The 19253-nt window shown below is 47.8% G+C and overlaps 1 protein-coding gene across 1 annotated transcript in view; it reads left to right on the forward strand.

Annotated features, from left to right (window-relative positions):
- LOC119372486 (G-protein coupled receptor-associated protein LMBRD2B) overlaps nucleotides 1–19253 on the forward strand; it is a 329677-nt gene that overhangs the window by 274890 nt on the left and 35534 nt on the right. Inside the window, exons 11-12 of the mRNA XM_037642956.2 lie at nucleotides 11408–11650; nucleotides 17452–17653. Of these exons, the coding sequence (XP_037498884.1) occupies nucleotides 11408–11650; nucleotides 17452–17653 (445 nt within the window). The remainder of the gene's footprint in view (nucleotides 1–11407; nucleotides 11651–17451; nucleotides 17654–19253) is intronic.

Consider the following 19253-nt stretch of genomic DNA (forward strand, 5'->3'; position numbering starts at 1 on the left):
TGGCTTCCACAATTTCTTCGATGTAGGCGACGTCGTGCCTTTGTTTACGTGCTTATACTCGTTGCTGAAATTTGTGAGCATCACTGTTGCTTTCCCTCCCCGCAACTCTGCTATTCCTCTTGCGATGCAAATGTCGTGGTTAATCAACTGTCGCTGGTCGCCTTCAATGATGCCTTCCAGGTCTGCTACTTTTTGAGTGCCGACGTAAATGATGACGCTGAGCCAGGGGGAATGGTGACCTGGTCTTCCAGCACATTCAAGGCGTGCTTCCCTGGCGGCGTGTGCGGCGGTAATACTTTTTCTGTAGATAGTGTTATCGACTTGGATCTCAGATCGATGACTGCACCACGAAGACCTAAGAAGTCCATACCTAGGATGACATCTCGGGAGCAATGCTGTAGGACTACGATGCTTGCGGGATAAATCCAATTGTTAATGGAGACCCTCGCTGTGCAGATTCCTGCCGGCGTTACTAGGTGACCTCCAGCTGTCCGGATTTCGGGGCCTTCCTAGGCGGTCTTGACTTTCTTCAACTTCGTCGCGAACGGTCTACTGATGACAGAATAGTCGGCTCCAGTATCGACAAGAGCAGTGACGTTGTGGTCGTCGATGAGAACGTCGAGGTCACTAGTTCGTCGCTACCGTTTCAGTTTGGTCGTGGTGTCGGATCATGGCTACACCGGTTTGTCCCGCTGCTTCGACGTTGCGTCGTCAGGTCTTCTTCGGGACGTGAAGTTTCGACATCAGGGCTTCGTTCGGCTTGCGGCGTGTTCTTTAGATTTCGTTGCGCTGTTGTCGTCGACGGCGGAGGATCTTCAGTATTTCGTCGTACAGCAACCGCACCTCCATCGGTTGCTACATTTAGTTTTCCGGATACGAGCTAGGTGACTGGCCCCGGGTTGGGCCAGTGTATGGTCGGCGTTGGGGAGAGGCGTAGCCGCTGGCCGATGGCGATTGGGAAGGTCCTCGGGGGGGTTTACAGCGCTCCTGCCAGGTAGTCGGCGATGTCATGTGGCCGTTCACCCCGCTGTGCACGCGGCACGTCGATGGCGAACCCACGGATCTGTGGGTACTAGCAGCGGCAGTAGGTGTGGCCGGCTTCTCCGCAGTGGTAGCAGAGTGGACGATGGTCGGCCCCGTGCCAGATGTCAGTCTTTCTCGGAGCGTAGCGGTGAGCGGTATCGCGTCGGTGGTGGCGGCTGGCAACGAAACTGCGGTGGTGCAGCGTCCTGACGCGGGCGAGGAGGAGTGTTGGGGCAGACTGCAGCGGCGTAGCTGATCCCTTGTGGCTCAGGCTGCTCTAGTTGAGGTGTTCCCAGGGGTTGCTGAATTTCCTGGCGTACGACGTCAGTAATCGAGTCTACTTGAGGCTGCGAGGACAGCAACAGTTTTCGCAGCTCCTCCCGCTCCATCGCTCTGATCGTGTCTTGCAGGTCGTCAAATTGAAACGCTTGAACCTCACTGTAGGTCGTTGTGGGAATCGGGCGGTTCTACTGCCTCGTACGCATTTCAAGCGCTTTTTCGATCGTTGTGGCCTCCGAGACGAATTCTGCAACCGTCTTAGGTAGGTTATGAACAAGGCCGGCAAACAGTTCCTGCTTGACTCCTCGCATTAGGAAGCGAATCTTTTCGTCCTCGGACATAGCGGGGCCAGCATGGCGAAAAAGGTGGACCATTTCTTCTGTGTACATGCCGATGTTCTCGTTCGGCAGCTGTACACGAGTCTGTAGTAGAGTTTCGGCTCTTTCCTTTCGGACGACGCCCGTGAAGGTGTCCAGGAAAGCGGTGCGAAAAAGGTCCCAGGTTGTCAGCGTGGCCTCTCGGTTCTTGAACCATATTCGAGCGGCGTCTTCCAAGGTGAAGTACACGTGCCGTAGCTTCTCGGGATCAGTCCAGTTGTTGAAAAGAGCAACGCGGTCGTACCTTTCAAGCCAACTTTCCAGGTCTTCGAGCTGTGACCCGCGGAAGGTAGGTATCTCCCTTGGTTGATGTAGCAGCACAGGTGCAGGCGCCATGGGTCCTGTCGCCGTCGCTGATGTGGTGGTCATGGTCGGGGTCTTCCTGGTCTTGTCGGGTAGAGGCCCGTACTCCGGTGGTAGACCTTGTTGCCTACGGCTAGCTCACTGGTCGTAGTTGGCTTCGATGTCTTCTCCGCGATGTGGGCTGGGTTCACGTCCTGGTGGGGGCGTCCGGGACATGGAGGAACAGCACCTCCACCAGATGTGACGTGGTCGTGACGTCGATGAAGGCAGCTGTTGACGTGTTCAAGATGAAACTCTTTATTTGGCCGAACTTGTGGCCGAGAAATGAAACTACAGAAATACACGCTGTACACTGATAGTGGCGAACAGGGCGTCGGTCGTCGATAAAACTGACAAGCAGTGAAGCGTGTCGGCATTTATACATGTGCTGTCGAATATTCCAGCGTTATCGCTGGCTGTCGCGCAAGCTCTAGAATAAGCTCGAGGGTTTGCGTCATGTGCGCAACCTTAACAAAACGACCTACAATAATCACGAAGCCTCTTGGACAATAAGGCGCGGTTTGCGCTAAGTGTTGCTGACAGTCTTTGTGGGCGAAAACCGAATGCAGCAAAAGTGATAATAAGAAACGCACATGGCAATATATCGCTTCAACGAGTGCAACATTGCAAATATCTTGGTGTTCATTTTTCAGTAAATGTGACCTGGACTAGACACATTGAACATGTACATCACGAATGCTCAACCTCATTAGATGCAATTTTTACAAAGCCCCCAAAAGTGTTAATCCTTTGAGGGTCGATTTTTTTCGCAATATGCACCCCCCCAATGTGTATTCGTTTTACTGCAGAATTAAATTCTTCAGAGAAATCTATTTAAGATAAAATTGTGTAAAATTTTTTTTGGGTGACCATAAAGTGACAAAAAGTCATTTGTGTTCCTACATACAGATGGTTTATGAGTGAGTAACAGCAAGATAAATTCTAAAATAAAAACGAGCTGTGCAAATAGCAAAATTATGGGTGCAAAGCGAATTCGAATATATAAGTGTGAGTGTGAATCAAATCGAATATTTTTCGAATATTTCTCAAATATTTCTAGAATATTTTTCGAATACTTCGAAGCAAGATTGCAAAAAAAAAAAGTTAGAAAGGATTCCTAAGCATATTCTTATGAGATAGCAACATGAAAGTGTTTCTTTTCGCTAGGTTGATGAAGCACTGGCAGGGTGATGTTTCATAGTTGTCTTATCAAGAATGAGGCAATGTAGAGGCTGAAATGTATTTATGTACATGATTTGGTGCAACCAAAGTGTTGCCGACAACACTTTGCACGTGATAGGCAAAGATGCCATTTCCTCTGCCTCTAATCCTCTTTCAACTTCTGTGGAAGCCCAACTGATGTGGCGGACAAGGGTGTGCTCCCTTCAAGTCCGGAGTTCCAGATCTGCCTCGCAGACATCGATAAATGATATCTGACATTCTGGATACTAAAAAGCTTCGGCGTTCAATTTTTCGGACTTCATGCCCAAATTTCAGGTCCCAAATGGCATTAATTGAGCCCCCACCTCTACCACATCTTGCATCTCCATGTTGGAACCAGCGTTCTCTTGAGTTAATACACTTGCGACCGTAGCGGAGCTTGAAAGGCAGCTTTGCCGCAATGTGGAGGTGTGATGAGGTGAAGCATATTGAAAATCTGGGGACCACTTCTATTCGGTCGTTGACTGTCTCTTGGCTATGTTCGACCGTAACGGAGCTAGAAAGGCAGCTTTGCTGCAATGCGAGAGTGTATTGAGGGGAAGCATATCGAAAGTCTTAAGGGGTCACTTTCAATCCGTTACCTGTATTTGTTTTTGGCAAGTTCGAATAGTAAAATGCCTGTGCGAATCGAATCGAATAGCAAACACTATTCGAAAAATATTCAAAATTTCGAATATTCGCACACCCCTAAGAGAAACCTATACGATCATTAAAAAATTACGTGTTGAAATAAATATCTGTGTAGTTCACAGGCATACAAAAATAAGTGCATGAAGTGGCGTTAAGTGAAACGAGGGGGAGAAAAGCCACTTTTGATCCAGGCAGCATCGTCTTGCCGCGCACGCTTTTCAGATGTCGCTCACTCATGAACATCTGATTCTTAACTCATACGTAACACTTTGTATGACGGAGTGACATCTACTGAATCCGATTCTGATTCGGCAGTTGAGTGGCGATTCAGAGGAATCGCTGCTAAACTCACTTCCAGCAGAAATCTGCACGCACTTCCATAGCGCAAGCAAGCTGCGCGGGTGAGCGCACTGAAGAACACTGTGCAGCTGTGAGCGCGTCTATAAAGCAAAAACAAGTCCGAAAGCTATAAATAATCCTTCGTCTTATCGCCAAAGAGACGGAAGCGGTTTTTGTTGAGTCCCTGAAACATGGAACGCAACCACACTGGCATCGTTTGCATCAGCCAGTGCCTGAACGGAAACGGGCGTAATTGTGCTTCGGGGAGCAATAAATGAGAGAGTACGAAAATGGTCACCCTTTGAGAGATTCTAAACTGGAAAGCCATCAGTTTTGCGGACGCAACAAGCGGGAACCAGCCGAAGAACGAAACCAAAACTAGCCGGCTCACCGCATTAGTAAAGCATAAAAGAGCAGAGAGACATCGGCGCAAGGGAAAAATTTACACATTCCCACAGTGTGGCAGCACATGCTAAGCAAGAGAAATGATCGAAAAAGGCTCGCGTTTTAAACATACAGGCATGAGTCTTGAGCATCGAACTGCTGTCAACAGCGCCAACGAGTCACAATCGAGTCGTGAAACGAAGGAGCTTCCTGCAGGCGCAGTGAGCGCCTCCCCCTCTAGCCACCATATATGGTGCCAGCTGGGCGAATCTCACAGTCTCTGAAATCCCTCTGAATGAATGCCACCGTGCTTTTCTTTGCAAAGGTAGTGCAACTGCCTTTGGCATTTAATGCAGTTTTAGTGTCGACATTGCTGCATGTGGTCACCTACGCGTGCGTTTGCCATGGGAGTGTTCATACCGTCATGCCCCATACCATGCATGGTTGAGGCGAGTACCTTGTTGCATCAATGTCGCAACAGCTAGCTTCCTGCATGCAACACGTCTCTGGGATGGCCTAGCGGTTTTGCACAAGAAGGCAGCAGCAGGCTGATGGGAAACATGTTTGTGTTGTCCCCTGATAAAAACATGCCGCACACTTCCAGTGGTGCTACACTTGCAGTACCATACGCATGCGCTTGACAAGATAGTCAGTGCAGCGAGGTTATTGAAGGCGATCCTGCACGAGTTGGCAGCAAACGGCGGTGCAGCATGCTTTTGTTGTCGCCTGTTAAAAGCACGCAGTACACTCGATGCTACGCCAACCGCGCGACCGAGCAGATAGCTGAAGGTGCTGATTGTGATGTTCTCCTGACAATGCGTACTTACAGGAAGCTCTGGAGAAGCTTGAAAAGCTAAATAAGCAGACCTACAAAAAGTGGGATGCTTTTTCGTTTTTTTTTTCTTCAAATGTTTATCAAGGGAACATAGTTTGCCGAACCTTTATTCAATTATTTCTTATGTTGTTTGTTACTCCGGCTAGATAGGTTGTGTGGTATGTAAAAATCTACTGTTGTTCATACCTGGCGATAATCTGTAAAAAACTTTCTCCAAAGGTTGTTTCAGAGTTATGTGTATTCTAAGCCGATTAAAAAATGTACTTCTCTTCCCAAGTTGCTACGATTTGTTTTTTCAAGCTTCTTAGATGAGATATGAAACGCCGCTAACTGCTCCAATTATCAAGGTTATTCTGCTCCAATATCAAAATTTTCCTGCTCCAAAAGCTGCTCCCAATTCAATTTCAACCATCTCACCCCTGGTGATGCCAAGTACCAGTGTTTTTACGAAGTGAAGTCTGGAACCTTCCAGACCTTGCAGCACACATAAAAGAACGGCATGATCTGTTTCTCTTGATGGCATGCAAAAATGTCACGCAAAAAGTCCGTGTCTTCGCCTTGTAAAAGGGAATGCTTAGGACCCACCTCAAGGACAGCAGGGCCAGGGCATTGATGGCAGCAAGTGAGCTTGTGGGTGTTGCACTGTGGGTGTTGTGTACTTGATCCCGTTGTCTTGTGGTAAGAAGTACGTTGGGCAAGCGGGTAGATGCTTGAACGAGCGTTTAAAAGAGCATCACTATCATGTCACCACAGCTAGCTGTTCAAGGTCATCTTGGCATACAATATTGTAGAGATCATATTAAAACAGCGCAAAAGACGTAGGACACAGAAAGACTTGACAACACAAGCGCTTGGACGTCTTTTGTGCTGTTTCAATATGAACACAAACCAACTAGCCCAACTCTCCCTTTTGCTATTGTAGAGATTGTGGTTGCAAACTAGAATTTGAAAAGTGCACCGTTGTCGCGACACACCGTGAGCAGCTTACGTGGGAAATCATAGAAGCTAATCAAATGCAACAGCTGGGTGACCTCTGTGTAAGCATGCCATCAGTTGCCCTAACGAAAAAGGAAATCGCGTATCTGGCTTTGATGCAATAGGTTTGTGCATTTGTGCTGATGTGTGCTGGTGTCATCAGCTGTATATATTTCTGGCGTTTTCGCTAATAAAATTTAGTTGAAGTTAGCGCCTGTGTTTTGTCCTTTCTTATGTCCTCGTTTACTTATAGCGCTGTGCAAATACGTCGATTATAAATCACCAACTAGCCCATGCTGCCGTTCTCTCAAGCCATTAATTCGCCTCGTCCCCAGGTTGGTCAGAGGCCAGGGGAAATTGAAGAATACCTCGCCCAGCAACGTGTACCCTTCGCACGACGTCAATCGCGGTCACCATCTCCACAGCGACCTGCAGCCATTGGGCCACGTTTCGGGGCGATGGCACGGGGACGCTCCCCAAGCCCTCGTCGGGAGAACTGAAGGCAGCGACCTTCGGGGGCGAGGTCGCTGGGACTCAAAGTGCGGAAGACCTCCCATCGACGCTTGCGCGAATTGCCGAAGACATTGAATCCCCATTTGAGTGCAGTGCCAGAGAAACGCCGGAATCTACATCTGAACACAGTGACCGAGTATCGCTCGACATCCCTGTGCTGATAGACGGTCTTCAAGTCAGCGCATTGGTGGATACGGGAGCAGACTATTCAATTATTGGCAGAAGACTCGCAACTAGTCTTAAGAAAGTGATGACACCCTGGAATGGAACGCGTATTCGCACAGCTGGAGGACATGTTGTTACACCATTGGGTCGCTGTACCACAAGAGTGAAAATCAGTGCGTCAACATTTGTGGTCACCTGCCTCGTCCTCTGCGACTGCTCTCGTCAGCTCATCCTCGGCATGGACTTCCTTCGAGAGAACGGCGTGATTATATTATAACCTCATTACAACAGATCTTCATAGTGAAGCGGATTTTGGTCTGTTGTAAAAAGAGTATGTAAAATCCAAGTACTGTTACAACAGGCTTTATGTAAACACTGAATGGGTCTGTTATAACTGGAGAGAATTACGAGTCACAAACATGGTCTTATTTTTAACGGGGGACCAAAAAAAAAATGCGATATTTAGGAAATTGCATTTTCAGTTTCTGTAGCCCATTTTCTATCCGATTCCAAAATATCTTCAGTTAAAACGACGGCTATAAAAATTTTTCTTTGCGTCTGCCCACTTTGCGAAAATTGCGGAAATAGCAAAAAAAGCGTTTTTCGAAATTATAGGTCGGCAAGCCACCATTTTGGGCTCGTCGTAAAGAGCATTTCTCCGTGTTCAAGTTCTCCGTTTCAGCTGGCTTCCTCCATTCACTAACAAGCGTACAAAAAGCACATGTTTTGGCTGCTTCTGCCGTGATGCTCGCTTCGGGATCGTCGTCTGATGCTTGTGCGTCGCGAGGTCGTGGCTGTCGAAAATTGCGCTACTTAGTGATGCGTTCACACTCGTTCGGTGTTCCCAGGTCGACGATAATTTAGAACGCCTTAGTTGGGCAGCTGCAAGCGGAAGCTCAATCATCAGATTACGATAGCGCGCCGCACTCATTCGCGAACATCGCAGAAATGCGTAGAACATCGCAGACGTGCGACTAGTAGCGTTGACTCGTTGGACCCGCTGTTCGAGGTTCTTCTTATCAGCATTTCGGAGCTTATGACGAAGACCACCGCGGGACAACTCGCAATCGAGCATGACGTACTTTGAAACACCAGGCACCGCGGCCACGCACATCGCAACCGAGCCGATGTACGAGACAAATCCGAACTTTGCGGGTAAGAACATCGCGCTAGCGGATATGCGAAAGCGAAGAAGCCGCAATGTCTTTCGTCGCAAGCAACGAATCGCATCGCCCGCTGGCTCCTCAGAACCGCGAATGGGCATTTTGCGCATCGGAAGCGGACCCCCCAGCCAAGCTCGCCGCGCAGCGACCGCTCGGAGAAGCGTGGCAGCGGCTCGCAATTTCGCGTGTCAGCGTCCCAAAATGCAACACCAAGTACGCTGTGCACCGATTTTTTTGTCGCTACAGCTAGGCATTGACAGACCGGAGATCAGCGGCCTTCGTTCTTAAATCGGTACATCGATATCCGCGGCGCGCTGCTCCCGTCCCGAAAGTATGCTAAGCGGTGTTTGAAGTCTAAAGAGTTAATGACCGTGGTGGAAAAGTCCGCTCTAAAGGAGTCCTGACCACCTTGCTGGTCTGACATTTTAGTCAATTATATCCGAATGTTCGTTGTACGAGAATCTGTTATAAACGAAGCTCAGTCAATGGAACAAATACGGAGGTCGGCATAACACCGCAAATTGGTATGTAATATCCAAATGTCTGTTGTAAACAGATCCGTTGTAACGAGGTTATACTTATAAACCTTCGCGAGCGAACAGTGACTTTTTCGACGCAACGCGCCACAGATTAAGACGCCGACAGCTGTAGTAGACCTGCGCTGGGGGTCGCTGATGAAAGTGTGACGCTGCCACCACAAGCGACTGCTTTCATAGAAGTCACTTGTGAAGACCTCCGAGACGGTGACGCGATCGCCGAGAGCAACTTCTCACTTTTGCTGCTTCAAGGCGTATGCGTCATTTACGGCACAAATGATGGAAGACATTTTCAAACTGAGCTGCACAAGTCACCGAAAAACAACAGCTTACCATCCACAAACAAATGGACTGACGGAAAGGCTTAACAAGACCATAGCAGACATGCTGTCAATGTACGTGGACGTACACCACAAAACCTGGGACGAGATTCAGCCATACATCACGTTTGCGTACAATACGGCAACACAGGAAACAACACGATTTTCACCTTTCCGCCTTGTTTACGGACGCAACGTGCAAACCATGCTCGATGCTATGCTTGCCTGCGATAATAGCAATGAACTTTCTCCAGACGCCGAGCAATACACTCAGTACGCCGAAGAAGCTCGTCAAGTGGCTCGCGTAAACATCAGTCACCAACAAGATGCAGATGCACAACGTTACAACCTTCGCCGTCGAAATGTCGCCTACCGCCCTGGCGACCTAGTGTGTGTGTATGGACACCTATCTGACAACCAGGCTTGTGTGAAAAACTTTTGAGCCGTTATTTTGGACCGTACAAGGTTCTCCGACGTGTCAGTGACCTTACCTACGAAGTATTTCCGGACGGCGCAGTGTCTTCACCTCGACAACTTCGGCCCGAAACCGTGCACGTCGTATGACTCAAGCCGTACTACACACAGTAGCCCTTGTGCTTTTGTGCTACTTCTGCTTCCATGTGACAATGATTTCTTTTTTGTGTGTGTTTTTTTGTTCTCCTGTGTTTTTTTTTCTTCTTTCCTGTTTGCGCATGGCGCAAGTGTCAGTGCGTCATCCTTATTTTCCCTGCGGTTGCTGGTACTCACTCTGTGGTTCTCTGCGTCTGCGAGTGTTGCAGTAAATTTTTTTCCTTTACAAGCATCGAGTCGATGCTTTTCAAGGTGGGACTAATGCCACATGGTTTCCTGTGTGGGAACCACGCATGGAAGAGAAAGAAGTTCGCACTGAGCCGCTCTTGGCCTAACCAGCCCAACGCGCAGAACAACGCAAGGTTGTCGTCACAAGTGTGACAACATGCATTCTGACATACTTACCATAAAACTAAACCACCAAGAGGTTGAAATTTAGTTGTGCTGTTGCAGTTGTGCACGTGAGAATTTCCAGAAACTGTGTTGTAATGGTGGTGATCCAAAAGAGGCCCTGGCTGAGTGCTCCTCCTCACCGTGCTAGGAGGAAGAGCAGTGTGCACGTACCTGCGAGCAGGTTCTATTTGTGGACGACAGGACCAGATGCGAATGTTCACGTAATGGCCGACACTGGGGTTTACCGAACCTCCCAGAGAGGAGAAGGGATTGGAAATTCGTGGTGCGCCCGCAGCTTGTAGTGCTGCTGCATTTTGCATTGTTGATTGTGATGGCATTCTGAACTTAATGCGCGCATTTGCTGGAAATGTAAAAAAAAATTATCCGAGGTGGTTTAGGGGTCCTTTGAGTGCCTCCTCAGGTGCTGGACTCAAAAAATGTTGGGGGCGACACAAAATCTCACGTGAAATAAAACCAGGATTTGAGCTGCAATTAAACCCAGGTATTCATCATGGCAGTCAAGTATTCTGCCACACAGCCATGCCAGTGCTTGAAACTGCTTGGGAAAAGACACAACTGTCACCTTGGGCAAGGTTAAAGACACACTAAAGAAAAAAACGACTTTTCTGATATTTGCTTACCTCCACAAAGACTTGGTAAGCGAGCAATAAGTAAAAGTGAGTGGAGACGCCACCTTGAAATTCTCGCAATAAAAACCGTGACATCAGAGATTTCGATGGCATCTTTTAGGTCTTACGTAGTTCCTAATAAGTAAATATGAAGTGCATTGTCCTCTGAGGGTGCCATAGACTTAACATGACAGTTTCAGAAATTTGATTGAGCCAATGTCGCCAAAATACAAAAAACACACTTGTAAATCTGTCAAGTCACGCGGCGAAATTTTGGCGGGAAATATAAACATGAAAATTTGGGTTTGATTTCTTTTTCTTATAATAATCCTGTGATGTTGAATTTAACAACATTAGAGTTCTCAGAGTACAGTTTATCAACCTAAACCAATTCATTGTTTCGCTTTAGTGTCCCTGTAATTAACTCGATATCAAAGGTGCGAGTGTTAAGGGACGGACGAAAAAGAGAGGACAGAAATAGCACTGTAGGTTAACCCACCCTCGCGCTTTACACCCTTAATATTGAGCTATGTGCCAACTAGCCCAACATCACACACCCTGTAAACAGGCTACTGAAAGTCACGTTAACATATGTAACGTTGTGTTGCAGAAGCGTAGAATCGTACCATACTAATTGTATGGTGCAATTGAGATGGGGTTGGAAGCTGGAATGAAAAGGGTGTGCACGCCCATGCATGCCTTTTGCTGTGCAGGTGATGAGTATTGTGACCCTGGGCTACCTGTGCGTATGCGCCTACTACACGGTGTTCCGGGTGCGGGTGCTCAACTACTACTACTTGGCGCCTCACCACTTGACAGACGCGTACAGCCTGGTCTTTGCGGGTATGCTGCTGTGCCGGCTCACACCACCACTGTGTCTCAACTTCCTCGGTCTGCTGCACCTGGACACCCACGTCTCTTCCGAGGCACACCGCATCGAGACCGCCTACACCGAGGTCCTTTTGACTCGTTCATGCCTCGTGAAGAGTCCTATGAAAAAACAGGGGACATTATTTGTTGTCTCTGACTGCAATGATTATGAGCTAAATTGAAAGAAAGCGGACGAAAAATCACCCTTTCTATCATTGGGATCCGAACCCACAACCTTATTAAATGCACATAAATACACAGAAAAATGGACAAGGGAGCGCCCTTTATTGTAGCTCAATTGGTATACTCACGGTCAACTTTTCTTTGGCAATGAAGGAAAGGCTATGGGGGCAGACTCCGGTGCAGCGCACGTTTTGAATTTAGTTTTGGTTTGTGAACCTTCCGTATCTCCTGCGACGGCCGTTTGATTATTCGAGCTGCCGTCACAGGCTTAGACAGCCATTTGTTAGTGAAATTTGTTACAAGCTCCTTTGGTGAGTCGTCAGAAAAGCTAGAGGGCGACGAGAGCTCACCTGAAGGCGAAGACGCCGTTTTGACTGTGAGGAGCACGTATAAGGTGCAACGTTTTCACACGTGCAAAAACGTGAAATGAAACTGCATGAAGTGAAACAAATATAAATCTCTCCTCGGTGTGTGCTGACCCTCTTTTCAAACAGCGTCCCGTAGAAAATAAAGTAATGTTGCTTTTTTTATTCTCACGCAGAAAACACGGAAGCAATTGTGGGACTATATTCTTCAGTGTTAGCACACACGTGGTTCGGCTCTGTAGCCTTCCCTCCATTGCCAAGAAAGGTTGTCCGCAAGTATAAGAGCGCCGGACGTCTTATTTGGAGGTTGTGGTATTGGATCCCACCGATGAAAAGGGTGCTTTTACGTCCATTCCTTTCAATTCCTCTCAATTCCCTTCAATTTCCTTTCAGTTAGGTCATTCCTTTCCTTTCAATTAGGAATTCGTTAATTCCTTTCAATTTAGGTCATAATCATTACACTACAGTTGAAAATACCAAATAATGTCCCCTATGATGGTTGGGTCTAACAAAGACACAAACCGCTCAAACTATTTCCCTTCTTTTCCCACCAGCCGCTGTGTTTGATCATAGAATGGCAGCTATCCTATGACTCATTTCAAGATATCTGTAGTTTAGTTTCACTTGCAAGCAAAAGCTTCAGTATATTTTGGCCAAGTCAGACAGCTGTCAGCATGTCACAAGTAAGAAACTCTCCACTCAAGTACCAGTGTCTGCAAAATCCTACATTGCGTACACCCAGAACATTATTACATTTTTTCGTGAGGTTGATTGCATAGAATCATTTATAGATGGAATCATTGATTGTAGACTCAAACAGGGTTGGCCACATAATAAGTGGAATTGCTGACGACATTTCACATTTGCTGGTTTGCAACGCTTGCCGATAACATTGCAGAGTTTGAGGAAGTGCTGTGGAATTCAGCAGAAACTTCACTTTGGGCTGCAGTGTGCAAAAGATATGGACAAAAAAAAAACAGTGGAGAAGAATGACTTGACCCCATCGTATGATATGTCATGTGTGTTTCTGCTCTTGGCTCAGACAACGTTCTTATCAACTGCTTTTGCAGACTCCTTGCTCACCTCTTGTTATGAACTTACAGTTCTTGTCATCCCCGCTGCCCTGGTTTATTATGCCTCCTGTTGGAAGTTTCTTTGTTTCGTAATCGACTTAATCCAATGAACAATTAAGTCAAGGAAAGCACAGCGGACATCATTTGTTGTTTTTAACTGAAGCGTTGTAATTGTGACATAAACTGACAAGTGGACGAAAACACCTTTGCCGTTGGTGGGGACCAGAACCTTCAGATTACGCGTCCAATGCTTTAACTATTGCCCTACAACAGTGGTGGCCCACTGTCGTCCTAGCGAAAGCAAATTCCTTTGCAGTCAGCCCCCATTGCAAGTGAATGTGCCTTCCTGGACACTACTCGTCTTCATGTGTGATGATCGGTCCCCTCTGTGTTCATAAATATAATGTGCTTTCTGGAAATAAACACTCACACGAAATTGCAAAATATAACAGCACGAAGGACAGGACTAAAGACACAAAAACCACAGGACTCGTCCTGTGCTCCACAGGACGACTAAAGACACAAAAACCACAGGACGAGTCCTGTGGTTTTTGTGTCTTTAGTCCCATCCTTCGTGCTGTTATATTTTGCAATGTCGCACCAACTTGCCCAGACAAAGTCTCTGCTAAACTCACACGAAAGTTTGTCTTCCTTATCAGCATCCTCTAGTCCCCTTCAAAATTTGTCTAAACAACTACAGTCAACGACCGATAATTCGGACTCCACGGGGAACATAAATAAGTCCGAATTATCGAATGTCCGCAAAAACGAATGCGTCAGAAAAAAAAATACTTTTATTGACACTTCAGGGTCCCGGTGGCCGAAAAATGTTGTCAATGCGTTGCTGCCCGCACTTCCGCTTACGTGCGACCAAGTCCGCCTTTATCTCCGCCAGTGTGATGTGATCGCTGTACGATGCTAAACGAGCTGGTTTCGTTCGTGAAGGCAACGCGTGTGTGCGGCGCACTTAGCGGTCGCACAAAGAGGCAGCATGAATGGCGCCGCGGTGCGTTTGGGTTCTCGCCTATTAAATGTGTGCACTACACATGCAACTGCACCAGGCCACGTCCACTATCGAGCAGTTGACTGAAGGTGCGTATCGTAAGGCTTGTCAGCGATTGAGCCGTACTGGCGCGTTTGCCACCTGCTGCCATCACGTCTCTGTGCGTTTCCACTGCTTATCCATAAAGACATCACCGCACGGCGCCATGGTAGCGGCCCCTTTGGATTTCCGGTCCGCTTCACCCCATAGCACTTCGGCATCGCGACAAAGCTGACTTTCGGACTCTGCTACTGTTGCAAACAGGTCGACTCGCGAAAGCGCTGGTTCAAACCTACGAGATGATAGACGCGGTAGAGGTGGGGGCTTCAGTTATTACCTTTCGGACCTGCAATTTCGGCAGAAAGTCCGAAAAATTGGACGCCGAATAGTTTCAGTGTCCGAAATTTCCGACGTTCTTGACCATTGACGTCTATGGGGCTGGTGACGGTACCACAAGAGCATCCGAATTTTCAAGCATGTCCGGAAAATCGGATGTCCAAGAAATCGGCAGTTGACTGTACAGTCGAGCCCGACTATATCGAACCCGTTTATATCAAATTATCCCGTATATCGAACAATTTCTAAACACGGTAAATTTACATTGAGAATATATAGCAAAAGTTACTGTTACATCGAACGAAAATAGCAACGACAACCGATATATCAAACTCCATGTGCCTCAAAAGTGCCCCAGAAAGTTGGCTTTTCCTCGCGGTGGCGGGGAAAACTGCCGGCGCCACCCTAGAAAAAGTGGTTTAGACCCGGTTGTGCACGGGCGAACACCCCCCTGCAAGAAATGATCCTGGCCCGCTCGCAGCGCTTACAGCCAATCAGAGGCCGTCGTGCTTTCTCCGAGGTACAGAGGTAGGGTTAACAGAGGCGGTCATGGAGGCGGTAGAAGTGAGCGCCATTTTTTCTTTCTTTATGCTTGTGTGCCTGCTGCTGCCTGTTTTCCTCGAGTCCTCATTCAGCGTGGTCCATGCTGGTGGTGTTGCCTGTTGGTGCTCTGTGAACCTTCGTGTCGGCAGGGAGCTTAAGATCGACTTGCTCGGAGCTCTTTCTATGTTGAGTAGATCGTGGGCAGATGTCACGAAGGAGACGATCCAGAACTGCTTTAGGCGTGCCGGCTTCCGCATGCCTGGTGATGACACCCCAAATTCCGATGACAGCACTGAAAACACCGCAGGTGTTTCCGCCGAAGTTTGGAGCGAGCTGGCAGAGTTCCCGGGAGCTATCGACGGATCGACATTCGACGAGTTCGTCAGTGCGGACGATGATGTCGCCATCATGGGTGAGCTACAAGATGAGGACTACGTTGCAGACGTCGTGCCGACCACGAGCCAAAGTGACAACAATAAGGAAATTGACGATGGCCCATTGCCTACATCCTCCGAAGTGATTAGTGCACTTGCGTTGGTCCGGCGCTATTGCGTGAATGTGGAAGGTTGCAGCCTCAGCTGCTCCGACTCGTTGGACAACGTGGAGGCGTGTGTGCTGTCGCAGGCAGCGAAGTCGTTGACACAGAAGAAAATCCAGGACTATTTTGTTCCAAAGTAGGGCATGCAAGTAAGCCACCATATTAATAAAGTACTTTTCTTATTGTTATGTGCCTTTGTGTCAAAATCCTATAGCGGGCCTATATCGAATTATGCCATATATCAAACTAACAAACGTTTTTTGGCGAGTTCGATATACCCGGGTTCGACTGTATCTGCTGCGTTTCGTTGTCGTCGGCGCAGCCTTCGGTGCTGGCTGTGAGGGCACCATTGGCGCCATTTAACTCAGATCTTTTGAGACAGCAGAGCGTAAAATAAAGCAAGTCTCAAGATAAAAGTGGATGCGTGCGCAAAACGCTTTACCGCAGACACATTCGACAGAATGGCGGTGATAGCAGCGCAGCGCGGGGATACAGGAACCGGAATGTAGGATGTTTGCGATGTCAATACGATTTCCCACATTTGACTAGTGCCTCCAAGATCGGCATTTCCAATCACAAATCTTTGAGGCATAAAGTAAAGTACCGATCGAAATAAAGCCTCATAGATCACCAATTAGCTTTCGTTTTGATCTCTGAGGCCATACTTTGTATGGTACGGGTGCCGGAGGAGATAATGGCTGGCGATTCGGCGTGCGCGACAGTCTCGGACAGGGTCCGAATTATCGAATGTAGATCACGCAGCTGTCCGAAAGATTGGTCGTCCTTACACATTACTTCTATGGGATCATCGGCGGTGCCGTGCGACTGTCCGAATTACCGAGCATGTCCGAATTATCGGTGTCCGATTTATCGGTTGGTGACTTAGTATCCCAGAAAGCTGTACCTTTAAATGCAATTTAGTTTGGCACACAAATTGACTATTGGACGAAAACACTTTTGCCATCAGATTACGCGTCCAATGCTTTAACTATTGCCCTACAACAGTGGTGGCCCACTGTCGTCATAGTGAAAGCAAATTCCTTTGCAGTCAGCCCCCATTGCAAGTGAATGTGCTTTCCTGGACGCTACTCGTCTTCATGTGTGAGGATTTGGCCCCTCTGTGTTCATAAATATATTGTGCTTTCTCGAAATAAACACTCACACAAAAATTTTGTCTTCCTTATCAGCAACCTCTAGTCCCCTTCAAATTTGTCTAAACAACTAGTATCCCAGAAAGCTGTACCTTTAAATGCAATTTAGTTTGGCACGCCATTGCTGACAACAACTCAGGCAGGCCAGTGACTCTTCTTACAGCAGGCAGTTTATAAAGGCTTTAAGTGTCTCATTGCAGAGCCCCTTGAGTGAAACATGGCAGGTGAATAAAGTGATACGAAATGTCGCTACTGCTGTGACGTGATAACGTCAGGCGACATCATCAAGTGGTGTTGACATTGTTGCTTGGTCGAAGGTGGACTGGGGGAAGTGCAACACTAAGGGACGGAGGCGACGATGCAATCAACTGAGAACGCCAGGGTCTCTCACACTGCGCTTTGTCTTGCGATAAGCCTGGCTCACGATTGTATAACCTGTGCATTACCAAGTATGAAGCAGGCTTTCGCCTTCAAGTGTTGCAGAGAGTGTAACATGCTGCACAACTTTTTCTGTCATCCAAGACACGATACAAGCGCTGCTCATTGTTGTATTGTCATAACTGGGCTTGGCTGCAATGGAAATGTTAGCCTAAAGAGAGTGCTGAAATGATCACATCCTGTTGATTGCTAAACTAGTTACGGATGGTGCATCGCAGATCATGGGTCACCTGGACCTCATTCCGATTGTGGCGCGGGGCTTCAACCTGTACTTCCCGACGCTCATTTGCGTGCTTTGCCTGGCCACCTGGTGGCACCTGGGCAGCCGACTGCTCCACTGCCTCGGCTTTGAGCAGTTCCTCACCGACGATGAGCTTACGGGCGACCTTGTCAACGAGGGAAGGGACCTCATCAAGCGAGGTGGGTGCTCACAGAGCTGTGTTGGCCACAGTGAAAGACGCCATGGGTCATTGAGCGTGGGCTATCAATATATGTAGAAAAAATTGATCTTCAAATTATTTCTGCTTCTGAGATTACTGGTACGTTGGAAGAGAGAGCAAGTGCAAGAAATATCCAGTGCATAGTTTACGGTTGCGTACAGAGAGAATAGGCCGGTAGAGATGTGGCTCTGCAGTAGTTTGGCAGGCCAGGCCAAGGCGCGGCAAAAAAAATGGTCTTAAACAAGGTTTAAAGGGGCCCTCCAACACTTTTTTTGAAGCACCTACATCGCTGCCGACCGCATCAACGCGTATTGGCGCTCGCCAGAACTATTGCGGGCGGAAATGACAAAGATGAGCGCTGGCCTATGATTGGATAAATGTAACGTTATAAGTAACAACGGCGTTGCATCGCAAAAGCGGTTATTATTGGCTTTAGTTTTCCTTTAACATGCTTTTTTCACTGAACACCAACTAGACAAACGTTCTTATACTTTTTCAGCTTTAAAACTGCGGCGCCCGGCAAAGAATACGCCCTCAGAAGTGCCACCTTTGAAACCGTTCTCACTTTCAAAAAGTCTGCATGCCCCGAGTAAACGTTCTCACGGCCGTTCAGCATATCACCGAGGCGCAACACTGTGATGTGGTTGGGTGAGATTGACTGCCATTGGCAGTATTTGGCCAATAGAGAGACCGAAGATATGACCAAGCAAGCCAGAGAACCAAAAAAAGAAGCGGAAGGCTGATTCGTGTGATGAATACATGGCAGATTGCTGTTCATTAAATTGTTCAGTGCATCTTCTTTTTGAACGAAACATGAAATAAGCTCGTTTTTCCTCTCAATATGTCGAAATCAATTTTTTTGTAAGATTTCTGGTGCTGGCAATCGGGGCAAGAGCATATGAACTTCTGAACGTAGCGGTGCATTCCCCGCCAGCAGTACCGCTGTTTGAAGGTGCAGGTAAGTCTTGAAAATTCTCGAGTGTGTGCACTGTGGATCGGTGGGTAAAGCCGCGCATATTTCGGGACGCAGGCTGCGAGATACTGCCAACAACCTCTGGTGGCTGTCAGAGCTGTAATTGCCAACGTTACTAGAACAAACTCAGTTTCAGAGCTCCGTATCTCCGCCAGCGGAGGAGGGTGGTCCGAACGGCGGTCGCGAGAACTAGCGGCGCTGCAGTTCCGTCTTGCGCCACTATCGGCGCGTCGTCTGCTGCCACGGCATAACGCTGCGGTCCGTCGCGCAGTTGCTCGCGGCAACTTTCTTATCATACTAATTGGGTGGATACTTAGGCGGATATGCATGAGGTCGTCTGTATGCATTGGCCTGCGTGCGTTGTTCATTGATTGGCTAAGAATCGATGTTCGGTCTATATTGCCACGCCCACTTCTTGTTTTATTTTGATGTATTCGGGTTTGACCAGCAAGGACGGTTATCAACGCTCGACGCTGTCCGCGAAGCAGTGTAAGAGAAGATTCGCGATTGTAATAGATCGTTTTGGTAAGATTGCGCGCTGCACGCGAATGTTCCAGCTTTGTCGAGAGATAACGTCGCCACCAGCGATATCGCTTGAAAGTTCAAT

Source organism: Rhipicephalus sanguineus, chromosome 10 (assembly GCF_013339695.2).
Source record: "Rhipicephalus sanguineus isolate Rsan-2018 chromosome 10, BIME_Rsan_1.4, whole genome shotgun sequence".
Taxonomy (NCBI): domain Eukaryota; kingdom Metazoa; phylum Arthropoda; class Arachnida; order Ixodida; family Ixodidae; genus Rhipicephalus; species Rhipicephalus sanguineus.